A 13472-nucleotide genomic window follows, 5' to 3' on the forward strand; every position below is an offset into this window, starting at 1 on the left:
GCCTACCGCCGCCGCCGGTCCCCGACAACAGCCGCCGCCGCCACCGACGACGACGACGACGACGACGATTTGCGCGCGCGGACGACGTCGTTCCGTTTGGCGCTTTAGTCGTTTATCAGACATTGGCCGATCTCTTCCCCCCTCTGCTCCACCTCTTCGCCGCCGTCGATCATTATCCCGCGCCGTTGACGGGGACGTCCCTCCGCGTGTACAATGACAGCCGGCCGGTCGAGACGCGTCTAACACGAAATCATTCGATCGTCAGACTCGCGCCGTTTCGGGCACCGGAAACCCGCGACTCCCGTGGTCCGGTCCATCGGTCATTTATTTTATTCGCACACGCTCTTTCGACGAGACAATCGCCGGAAAAAGTCGATCGCGTCGACGGCCCGCCGTCCGGTAATCGTTTTTTCCAATCTTTTTCGTTCGCCGCGATCATGGCCGTCAACGGTACCGACGCCAACAAGGTGACCGTCGTTCTGGGCGCCCAGTGGGGCGACGAGGGCAAAGGCAAGGTGGTCGATATGTTAGCCACCGACGCGGACCTCGTGTGCAGGTGTCAGGTGAGCAAAAGCCGTGTGCACGTTACTATAACATATATAATATATAAATATAAAGGTACGACGGACGACCAAACCGCCGAACGCGATGTATTTTTTCTTTCTTTTTTTTTTTTTACCGACCATTTTGTGTCACTCGGCCGCGTGAGATTTTGACGGCCGTCCCGCTGCGATCGCAACAACAACAATAATAATAATAATAATAATAATAACTTTCAAGGTTGCTGGTGCGCGGCAGACGGCTCTATATTTTTATTATTATCTACATTTTATCATTTTACCTTCGCGACCATAAGGTCAACGCGCAGTGTTCATCTTTTGCATTCGCACACAGAAACGAGAGAGGCATTACACATCAAAAAATATATTTAAATAAAAATCCTCCGCACAGTGCCAAAATAATTTCGAATTTTTTCCATCTCCAACACGTCTTTTGGCCTTCTTTTCTTTTATGATATTTTTCACGTCATTGCATGCCACCCAACCTAGGTGTTATTTTTATATTATTTTTCTTCTCCTTCGTTGAAAAATTATATATATATATATATATTTTAATGCAAGACCTGGTCGTCTTGGCTTAAACACTGTGCGATGGCAATGCGTTTTATTACCTCCAACACAAATACAATTAAATGTTATGTAGGCCGAATTCACTGTCTTTAAATTACACTGACAACCAACCACTATTAAAAATTGTCTTCCTCTTTTCCTCGGGTTGCAACATATTCTCACAATTTTTTTTTTTTTTGTTCATTATGTTTATTATAAACATCTTATCGATTATATTTAACATCAAAGTTAAACTATTATTATTTTTCAAAATAAATGCATTGAGTTATTGTAATACTACGTGTAATAACAGTATCACATAATATCTAATTGAGGTTAATTTCTTATTAAGTGTTAAGTTTTTATTTTAGGGAGGAAACAATGCAGGCCATACTGTTGTTGTGGATAATAAGGAATTTGATTTTCACTTATTGCCTAGTGGAATTATAAATCCAAATTGCAAATCTGTTATTGGTAAGATATATTCTTTTATAATTGTTGCTTGTAAGTTAGGTATTAGGTACATACTTGAGAATTATAATATACCTACCATAAGTAAATAAGATTTAAACTAAAGTATCCACCAATCTAAATATAATAAAGAGAATAATAAACGTATTTAGTACACGGAAGCATTATTTAGCACAGAAATATTCTATACAAAGTCTTTATATCTTTATCTTTACATTTTATAATATTAAAAAAAAGCTAAATAAGTAAATACTACAAAAAGATAAATGGACTGGACTTACTTTTCTTAATTCATCATATACCAGTGTTACATTTTTATTATCATAAATTTGTTAGTAATGATAATTTTTCATCGAAAAGATCTATGAATCGTTCATTATTTTAGTTGAAAATTAACCGTTAGTTTATTTGTCATTTACTTAACAAATGTTGGACATTTTCCAATTTTATGACATTTGTTTATTAGTACAATCTGTGTAATACTTTTTGTAAAACGGCGGGAAACACTTTTAATTCATTTCTTTTATAATTGTAATTATCTGGGTAATAATAACTTAGTAATTTAATATAGTGAAACTTTTATTCGCTTGTATCTATAGCCAACTAGCAATAACTGTCTGAATTATAAATTTCATTATTTTATATTAATTTATTTAATTTTAACATAAAATAAATATTTTGTGTGTTCAAAATATAATAGGTAATGGAGTTGTTATCCATCTCCCAGGATTATTCGATGAGTGCAGTAAAAATGAAAAAAAAAGGGCTATTGGACTGGAAGAAACGATTGTTGATTTCTGATCGTGCTCATCTTGTGTTTGATTTCCATCAGGTAGCCCGAATACATTAACTTTTATTTAAACTAATATGTATATATTATTTATAAAAAAAAAGATTTAGGGACATGCAAATACAGAATAAAATAAAAATAGTAATTTTTATTTATTTAAAGTAATTGAAATTATAATAGTAGATATACTTATAGAGTTATAAATATTAATGATTGGTACTTTTTATATTAATCTAGCTTTATTTAATATTTTAATTTGATTTTAAAATACACTTGGTTATACTGATCTATAACATAATTTATATTTATATCCATAGTATATTAATACTTAAACCACAGAAACAATGACATTATTATTGTTATGTCATTATTTTTAGTCCATTATTAACTGTTAAGAGGATGCCAGCGTAGTATTTGTTATCTCTCTCTCTCTAACCTACGCGCAACATAGCAAATCTTACATTCACAAAAATGACTATAACCATATTAATTTCTCAAATTAGAGTGATATGACCTATTATAGAATTTAAAGTTAAGAACTTTATCTAGGGCATCTCATAAGCGTTTTATTATATTATTTTTATTTTAAAGCTAGTTATGAGTTTTTTAACATGTATAAACAATTTACAATTTTAACATACTCATAACTCGCTTTAAAATAAAAATAATATAATAAAACACTTATGAGATGCCCTAGATAACGTTCTAAACTTAAAATTCTATAATAGGTCATATTACTCTAATTTGAGAAATTAATATAGTTATAGTCATTTTTGTGAACATAAGATTTGCTATGTTGCACGTGGGTTAGAGAGAGATAACAAATACTACGCTGGCATCCTCTTAATTGTAACTTATTTGTTAATAAATTAGTTGGACATGGACATAGTTATGCAATTTTTAAACTTATATGAATTACGTGTAATTAATTTTTTATTTATAAGAGTAATACCTATATAACTTGTATTCATATAATTACTGCATTTATGACTTATTTTATTATGCCATTAGAATATTTTGTATTTGTATGTGTCTGGTACCAACTAAATTGTTATATTGCATGTTTTCATAATGACAATTGTTTATAAAGATTTTTGCTCCATGTTGAGTATGAATATTAAATTCTTATTCTATGTAAATTATTAAAGCTATTATCGTAATATTTTAAGTAATAGTAGGTAAACAAGTCTATGAACTTCAAATAACCTATATAACTTAAAATATTTAGACAAGGTTAAAGGGTCATTTTATCTTACACTAATTTTATATCATGATTATGAATGTATTTATTTATATATTTTTTAAATATAGCAAGTGGATGGGCTCCAAGAAATGGAAAAGGGTAAAAAGTCTTTGGGAACTACGAAGAAAGGTATTGGGCCAACTTATGCTTCTAAGGCTACTAGAAATGGTCTAAGATTAGCAGATTTACTTGGAGATTTCAACATGTTTAAAGAAAAGTTAGTTAAGTTTCTAATTAGTTGAAAATTAAACAATATATAAGGCTTTGTAATAGTTAATTTTTAAGTATATATGAATCCATATTTAATAAAATAAATACATTTTTTTTTTGCAAGTTATAATGTAAAACTAAATTACAAACTGCAGTTATAGGTTAATTTTATTATGTTATGTGTACCCATATAAATGTTTTATTAATGTTGACTAAAATCATTGGTAATATTGGTCAAAACAATTTGACAAATTTCCATATGTATCATAATAATGATTACCTATTACAAGTCCTTACATTTTGTATAGAAAATTTAAATCTTGTATTTTTATTAATATTAATTTAAGCTACCTATTATGAAATTAAATTTATTTTAATATCATGATATTAATAGTGTTATAATTATATTTATATTTTAAGGTTTTACAATTTGGTCGATATACATAAACGAATGTTTCCATTACTAGAAGTTGATACAGAAGAAGAACTAAAGAAATATGAATATTATGCTAATGAATTAAGACCATTAGTAGTGGAAACTGTTGGATATTTGCATTCCGCATTAAAAGAAGGAAAACGAATTTTGGTGGAAGGTGCCAATGCAGCGATGTTAGACATTGATTTTGGTAACATCATTGATTTATAAAATATTTGTTTGATAATCAGTTAATGACTAAAGTATTTAAATGGTTTTGAAAACTGTGTAGGTACATATCCATATGTAACATCGTCAAATTGTAGTATTGGTGGTGTTTGTACTGGTCTTGGTTTACCTCCATCAAGAATTGGTGATGTTATTGGAGTTGTCAAAGCATATACTACAAGAGTTGGCGATGGGCCATTCCCAACAGAGTTATTTGATGTAAATATTTGTTATACATAAAATATTAAATCATGTAAAAAGAATATTTTTACTTCTACTTCATTTGTTTTATTTAATATAGTTATTAAACTATTCTATATCTAAATTACATAACAAATATTAAAATGTTTAATAATTATTACTATTACTATAATTAAATTTCAAAGTATTCTATTATTTTAATTTAATTTAATTTTACTATTATATTTAAAACAGTATTAATTACATAGAACTTAAATTATGATATTAGTTTGTATTTTAAAATAAAAATAGTTTGTTAAATGTTTTTGAATTCGTTTAGGATGTTGGTGACAAGCTACAGACGATTGGAAATGAAATTGGTGTTACAACTAAGCGCAAGCGTCGTTGTGGATGGTTGGATATACCACTTCTAAAATATACTTCGATGGTCAATGGATATACTAAGTAAGAATTTTTTATACATAAAACTATGGCAATTCGTTAATATCGGTATTGTTTTAAAACATAATAGCAATAACATAGATTAGTTAATTTGTCATCATTAAGATAAACTAATATATTATAGCATGTTAACTTTTTTCGGCGACAATTTAAATAATTCTTTAATAATGTACATGATTTAATTTAAGATAATAGTATTATATTAAATAATTAGTATTTGGTTAACAAACAATTATATCATAAGTAAAAACTAATAAGGTGTAGTTTATATTTCAAATCAATTCATGGATTATCAAGTTAAATAAAAACCTATCATTTATGATCAATGACATATTATTATTATCTTTTTCTGTTAACACTAAACAATATTAACATCAATTTAAAAAGTAAGATTAGTTATGATATTCAACTTGATCTCAATTATTTGTGTAACCCAACAAAAAAAAAAAAATAATATAATAATAATAATTATTATTATTATTATGTTAATTTTTTAACCTTTTGGTTAAAATAATTTAACAACAATGTTAATCTATTTAACATTAAATAACTAATAATTATACTACATTTTCAGAATTTGTTTGACCAAACTTGACATATTGGATACTTTTGATGAAGTAAAAATTGGAGTAGAATATCAGTTGAATGGAAAGGCGCTCAATTATTATCCGTCCAGTTTATTTGAACTTTCTTCTGTTGAAGTATGTTTAAATTCATAATAATTGTTATTTTAATTATGCAATATGATCATAAATTTAATTGTTTAGGTTAAATATTTAACTTTGCCGGGTTGGAAAACTAATATTAGTGGCATAAGGCACTTCAATGACTTACCAGAAAATGCAAGAAAATTTGTGTATACTATCACAGAACTCCTTGATGTACCAGGTAATTAAAACAATATTTAATTTTTTAATTTTTTTTCTAATGTTTCTTTGACTATTTTAATTACATATTATTTGTCAAACATATAACATAAAAATTATTTACAAAAGTAATGAGAGTTATGAAATTAAAATATTAAGTGGTAGTATTTTTAAAAATTAATTTAAATACATTTTAATAAAATAACTTTATTTTTATACAAGAACATTATTATAAGTAATGTCAATTTGTTATTTTTAATGAGGCAAAGTTACTTACAAAATTTTATTATACTATATTATATTATAATTTTATTTGTTTCACAGTAAAATATATATTTATATTTTATTAGTAGTTAATATTAATACAATTATAAATTAAAATATACATGTATATATTGTTATTTTTTTCAGTTAAATGGGTTGGAGTTGGCCAAGGAAGAGAATCAATGATTAATGTTGATAATTGATCTTTTTTTCTTTTTTTAAATATTCACTGAATAAGCTTAATTTTATCAAGTTATTACTCAAGTTGGTAAATGTTAAGGCACAAATTACGTTTTTTATGCTCTTAAATTTCAACTGTTGAATTGTATACAATTATTATACAATTAAAATATACTTCCTTTAAACTTCAACTTTTATCAAACTAGTTAACAAGACCAGAACTTGGACCGGATAAATAATACAAACAATAAAATCAGAATTTAATTTATATTTAAAATGTATGTGTATTTGGAGTTAAGTTCAAAATTACAATTTAGATAACATAAAATGTGGTATAATAATGGCTTGAATACTTATAAACAAAATTATAATACATAAAAATCAGAATAAGTGTTTCTATTTTTATTTTAAATTAATAACCATTGTGTATTGTTATTGTTTCAATTAAATAATGTTGCACTTAATATTATTTTCTCCGATGAAAATTTTAATTGGAAAAATTTTTCTGGTAATAAATATTTTTTAATATATTTTTTTTTATAATTGTAAATACGTCTATTGTTTTCCATGTTGTTACATTGTTAAACATATTTAAAAAAAAAAAAAAATATTTCGTTGAATTTTATGATGTATACTTAAAAACACCATTAAACATTTTACCACACCTGTATGAGCTGTTATTATTTTTAATTTTCATCACTTAAATGATTTTGTAACTTATATCTGAATGTTTAATATTATCATCAGTGATGGGAAAGAATGCGTTCATATTAGAGGTCGCAATTACACGTGTAATGAACTATACGGATACCCGTGTTTTTACCTATGACGGGGTTAAAGCCCGTGTTATAAAAATACCCGTGTCCTTAACACGTTGACTGTGACATGGCCGCCGGCGGTCATCTGTAATTCTCAAATTTTATGCATTTGTGACCGCCGGCGCCCATAGTTCATCATTACTACCACGCCATATGACCGCCGGCGACCATAAATGCATTTGGTTTTATATTATTAACTTTTCTATGGCGCTACAATAATGCACTAAAATAAGGACCGTGGCGTAACAGGAATTATTACAATTTTTTTTTTGATATAATACATTTTTTTCTATTTTTCTATTTTTTTAAATATTTGGGTATACAAATTTAGAATACATTGAAAAATATTCTTGGCGTGAAACAAATACCAATTGAATGACCGCCGGCGGCCATGTGGCAGTCAACGTGTTAAATACTCATATATTTAAATAAAACCGTATTGAGCAATTTTAAAATCACCAAAAATGTTTAGATAAAAAGCATACATAGGTAGTAGGTACGTAAATGTAATGCAATAAAATTGGTGATAAGATAACTTTGCGAATATTTATGTTTGAATCTTAAAACCAGTTTTAATATTACTCTCTTATATATTATTATACTTATAGCTTTTAGTGTTTATGCCTATATAATATTATACGATAAACAAATGCATCATACTAATTTTTAAGCATAACTAATAACTATAAAAATAACTTATAATAAATGAGTATTAATATAATTAACTTGTTGTGCTATTTAATTTTATAAAGACTCGTATAAAGAGTTAGGAAAAGTTAGCAAAAAAAATATTTATATTAAAGTATATCTGAATTCTGAATTTATTAATATACAATATATGCACGGGTATACACGGGTATTATACACGGATATTAAATACACGGGCTTTAATATATTTTTTACCCGGATATCTGGGCTCTGTGTGCCCGTGTATTCTAATACCCGTTCACAACCGCGATTCATATTATGTGAAATTGACATGAATGAGTTAAATTCTCAAGAAATGATCTTGAATGTGAATTAAGATCTTATTTATTATGATATTAAATGTTTAATACTCTTTATCGTGGCTATATTTGCCTAAATAACAAAAAAACAAACAAACCCATAAACCTTATACTTATTACAATTACTAAAGTATATCATTAGTTAGTGATAAATACTATTATGTACAGCCTTGCCATAGAGAAATACTCTATGAGGCATACAGTTATTATTATAAGTTAATAAAAATTAAAACTGATAAAATGATAACATCTTAACGAAAATAAATAAATTAATTAATTCGGCAAATTAGTTATTTCCATTGCTAAATAACTATTTACCTATGGTTATTTCTAATATAACATCTAAATTTTGAACTATTTATATACTTGTTCAGATTTAATGTCTTGAACTTGAACTTGTAGCTTATTTTTAAAAAGAACTTTCCCATCACTGATCATCATATACAACAACACAACTACGGCTAAAACTAATATGAGTTTTGTAGGTATGTAATATATTTTCTTGCTCCTGATCTTTATCATCTAAGAGGTACGTATATTACTTTTATTAATTGAACATGGTACTACCATCAATAAGCATAATTTAAGTGTAATGTATCTTGCAGAACTGGTTAGTTCTTTACTTCAGATATCCATGTTTGTTTTACTAAACTTATTAAGTTAAAATATTTAAAATGATTAATTTTTTTAAGATTCTTAGTAAATCTACATTAATAACACAAACTTACCATTTAAGTTGATGAAAGTGGTTAAACCTAACATTTGAACTTAAATTGTTTCTCAATTTCAGTACAAGCAACGTTTTTTTTTTAAATTACAGATTGGGTATACGTTGTATACAATCAATATTAATTTAATTATAAGTGAAAAATTGAAATATTGAACTCTAGGGACAGTAAAATACAACACAAGTGTAGTAGATATGAAAATGCCAAGAAGAATAAAATTAGAAATTAATGTTAGGTATAGTTAAGAACTTATCAATTGTGGATTAAATGAAGCCAATGAGGGAATATTATATCATTATATGAGATAGTCATTCAAACTATATTAAGAGGATAAATAATTTAGAGAGTAAATATTTTTATAAAAATTATTGAATAATGAATATTGAAGGAAAATAAGGAGAGGTAAACCAAAAAGATATGGAGAAATGGAATAGAGAATTCCCATAATTTTGAATTCATCAATGACCAAGTTTTTCCACGAGTCTGCTGATGCAGGTTCGCTTATCTTAATATTAAATAAACACAATGTTTATAAAAATAAAATGATATAGTACTACTTATTATTTTGTACACAATATTTTTGTTAGATGAATAAATTAATAAAATTGCTGTAATGGTACATAAATGATTTTAATATTATTTCATTATATTACAACAAATAATATTTTCATGATCTCGAACTTATTACGATTGATTATAAATACTAGTATTTATAATCAATGCTATAATTAATTACATACCTACACAAATTTGAAATTTTATTATGCCCATAAAAATATTCACGCCTATGGTTACAAGCTTTCTATTCAAACATTCTCATTAGTGTTCACTAATTCACTATCTTCTTTTTGACAATACCACACCATTAAAACATAATATATATTCAAGGACTTATTGTTCAGAATGACCACTAAAAGCATAGGCTGTGACAGTGGCATAGTTGTGGGGGGGGGGGCATAGGTGTATACCAGAACGACTAACTGGTTTGGCTTTATTAAATATCTTTAGAGATATTGAAGTGGACATTGAATCAATCATAAATAAATTTAGTAAAATATAGATCTATATTACTATGAAAATTGTTGTAAATATTTTTTTTTCTGGTTTATTGTACAATTTATATGTTTATATAGGTACCTAGGACCTATATGTATTTCTTCATTTTATTTTATTTTAACCTGTCAAGGACTCAAATTTGGCCGCGGTAGGAGTGTTACATAACCTTAGGATTTAAGTGTAATATGTATATCATACATTTTTTTTTATAACAACAAATAAATGGTAAGCAATTGGTTAAATAATAAATGGAAAATTTTGAATTCCTAACAATATTTTGTGGTATATTAGTTTTTTTTAAAAAGTCCACCCCCTCTGATTGAGTTCCAGCTACATTACTAGGCTTTGATATTCTTTTTTAGTTAGATATTGAAATGTAATTTAATTTTTTGGTAAAGTGTATACTGTATACTTTCACGTTTTCATTGATGGACTATGAAAGGTAAAGTACAATAGTCATAAAAATAAAAAATACTTTTTTAAGTACTTGTTAGGTGTAAGCTCCTGATCTATTAAAGAAATATGACAGTCATTAATCATTATGATTGGATCTATTACAACTAACGCAATTATTTAGTTTAACAATCTGTTGATAACAACAAGAACAGAGTGTAAGTAGTTCATACAAAACATTTTTTTGTATTTTGTGCTCTTTTATAACTATAATGTAGAAATGGTTTGTCTCCAGAAGCTATGGCTTGAAAAAGAAAAAATAATTCATATTTATGTTTTTACTTTTTATTATAGTTTACATACTTAGTATAATTCAAATATATAAATACAAACTTAAAATTATCAAAAAGAAGATTATACAATGAAGATAGACTTGAAATAAGCAAATGTAATGAATTGTTATTAAACTTTGAGTCAATACCCGCTAACCGAAAAACAGAATTAAAAGGTAAATGGTATACATAGGAAATATCTAAAAATTATTTAACATATAAATTTGAAGATATCATTAAGTATGGTAAAATTCATAATATGCTTAACATTTTAGGTCCCATTACTATTGTTTTTAAATTATAACAATATAATTAATATCATTATTCATTGTCTATGTATGTAATTTTGTTCAAATATTAAATAGAAATGCCTATAAAAAAAATTTTACTTAAATATTTTGTTTTAATATGAACTACTTTGAAGTCTGTATTAAATTTTCAAGTATTATCAATATTTATGAAACAACTAAATAATTTAGTTGGTTTTCATCTATGATTAGTTAATATTTTGTCCCTTATTTCATACTTATTTAACAATTTTAGAAGCTTCTCTTGAAACTCTGGATACACAGTGAAATGTTTCTTCAATAAAATATAGGTACAATGAGTTCCATTTATTAAATTTTTTAATAAAACTAATTACAAAAGTGATCACTTATAAATTGTAATAGAAAATTAAATTTAAATATTTGTAACAAGAAATAAAAAAAATATAATAAAAAATAAAGTGCATTTTAAGATAAATAATTTTTATCAAAAAATAAATAAAATTAAACTACAAGTAATAAGTAATATTAAGTAAAATAACCAATTATACATTTTTAATAAATACCAAATAAACTAAAATAATCAATGAAGTTTTTAGAAACAAAATTATTACTAAGGATTAAAATTCATCTTTAAAAAAAAAAACCTTGTCTCCAAAATAACATGTAAATATATATGTATAAATGATATTAGTTGTCAACTAGTAACTACATGCCTAAATTATGGATTTTGTAGAATTGTTAAGTCAATTTTTGGTAACCATATCCTTAACATTCGAAAGAAAGTAATCTGAAGTTGTCTTGCAGATTCATGGTATGGATCACCCTCCTAAAAAGATACATCAGAAATATTAATAAAATACATGAATACTAAATTCTAACCCTTCTAAACTATGTCATAAATAATGCCAATAACTTCAAAAATTTCAATAATATAATATAAACATATTATGTAGTAAGTATGAATAATGAAATGTACAATCTTAGTTATTAAATAATATATTTAAACTTAAAAAATATATTTTAATCATTAGGGTATAAACATTGAATTAATGTAATATATATTACAAAAACATTTAATTTATATTTTATTTTACAAAATAAAGATTTACATCACTTAATTTGTAAAATACTAACATTCTTTTAAATTTAATATTTTAATGTTTAAAATTGTACTAGAACAATACTTACAATATAATAAAACATTCCATCTGTAAACACTTTGTTTATATCTTTAAGAAGTTCGATGAATGATATATACAGTGTAGTATATTCTAAACGCCATTTTATATCATTTAATGATATAGGATCACTTACTATTTCATAATACCGTGGATACTAAAACACACATATAATCATGTCTTACTAAACTCTAATTTAAATTATTGTTATATCCATATATCTTACCATATCAATATTCAAACATTCACGATAGTGATAACTGTCTTCATTCAGACAATATAACACCATTAATATATATTCAATGATCCTTTGTTCAGAATAACCACTAACAAAATAAGCTTTAATATCTTTATTAAGTAAGACATTGGCATGTAATCTAATGTTTAAAGTGTCTTGACAAAGTGTACACCTCCATCTTTTTATTAGTGGACTATGGAAGATAAGATACAATAATTAGAAAAATAAAATATACTTTTAAATATAAAATACCTGTTAGACTTTTACCTTGCAAGCTCTGGATCTACTGAAGGAATATGGCAATCATAATGATAAAATCGCATACATCTAGTACAATTTATTAATTCTCTATCACCATGATCATTACAACATGAACAGTATATAAGAGGTGAGCATAATAATCTATACGAATCTATAACATAAAATTAAAATTAAATTAAACAATATTTAACATAAGCAACAACATTATTAATATTTAAATTTTGAATGATTAAAATTATACCTGAATCTACATTCATTTCGTTGTCCATCTTAACCTGTGTTATCGCACTTAAACTGGGTTGCTGCTAAATATAATTTAATAAAAATATATAAATATGTTATACACATGTATGATAGGTATTGAATATTCTATTAGAAAAAAAATCATATACCCGATAGTGAAATAACAATATTTGGAGGTCTATTCCAGAAAAGAACGACGAAAAGATAGAAACGATAGAAAATAATAAGTGATATTTCGTACACAAACACGACCAATTCGTTATCTCTAAATTATAAAGATCTTTGTGATTCTTGAATAGTATTCGAGTGATGAAGATGATAGACATTGGACGTGGACGGCAATTCATAACTCGAACACACAAATGTATTATTAAAAAGTATTTGGTCACGTCAAGATAACTTGTTTTCTTTACCGCGGTTTGCCTTATCAAATTTTGGCGGGCTTTTAAATTTTTTTCTGATTGTATCACATCCAATCGCAGTAGAAACCAAAATAATAATATTTTAGATTCCAAACGGAGTGATGAATGT

General features: G+C 26.3%; 2 protein-coding genes across 2 annotated transcripts; one reads left to right on the forward strand and one right to left on the reverse strand.

Annotated features, from left to right (window-relative positions):
• On the forward strand, positions 1-7088 carry LOC132924686 (adenylosuccinate synthetase). Its single transcript, XM_060989119.1, is given in 11 exon segments — positions 1-563; positions 1481-1583; positions 2281-2336; positions 2338-2412; positions 3682-3830; positions 4244-4449; positions 4531-4685; positions 4987-5111; positions 5683-5809; positions 5876-5996; positions 6386-7088. Coding segments are annotated over 11 exon segments (1299 nt in total). The 5' UTR covers positions 1-437; the 3' UTR covers positions 6442-7088.
• Positions 7089-11676: 4588 nt separating this feature from the next.
• On the reverse strand, positions 11677-12999 carry LOC132928029 (E3 ubiquitin-protein ligase TRIM33-like). The gene is made up of 5 exons (XM_060992587.1): positions 12940-12999; positions 12705-12849; positions 12426-12630; positions 12210-12356; positions 11677-11847 (listed from the first exon to the last, which is right to left on the reverse strand). The coding sequence occupies exons 1-5, from the start codon at positions 12965-12967 to the stop codon at positions 11740-11742; spliced, it is 633 nt and encodes a 210-aa protein (XP_060848570.1). The 5' UTR covers positions 12968-12999; the 3' UTR covers positions 11677-11739.
• Between the last annotated feature and the right edge of the window lie 473 nt (positions 13000-13472).

This window comes from Rhopalosiphum padi, chromosome 3, assembly GCF_020882245.1.
Source record: "Rhopalosiphum padi isolate XX-2018 chromosome 3, ASM2088224v1, whole genome shotgun sequence".
In the NCBI taxonomy this organism is placed as follows: Eukaryota; Metazoa; Arthropoda; class Insecta; order Hemiptera; family Aphididae; genus Rhopalosiphum; species Rhopalosiphum padi.

Bases quoted from the DNA above. Each gene is read 5' to 3' on its own strand.
- LOC132928029 (XM_060992587.1), bottom strand. From the start codon at position 12,967: ATGGACAACGAAATGAATGTAGATTCAG. The intron at 12,850-12,939 runs GTATAATTTTAA...TTTATGTTATAG, and splicing joins CGAAATGAATGTAGATTCAG to ATTCGTATAGATTATTATGC. The intron at 12,357-12,425 runs GTAAGATATATG...TGTGTGTTTTAG, and splicing joins AATGTTTGAATATTGATATG to TATCCACGGTATTATGAAAT.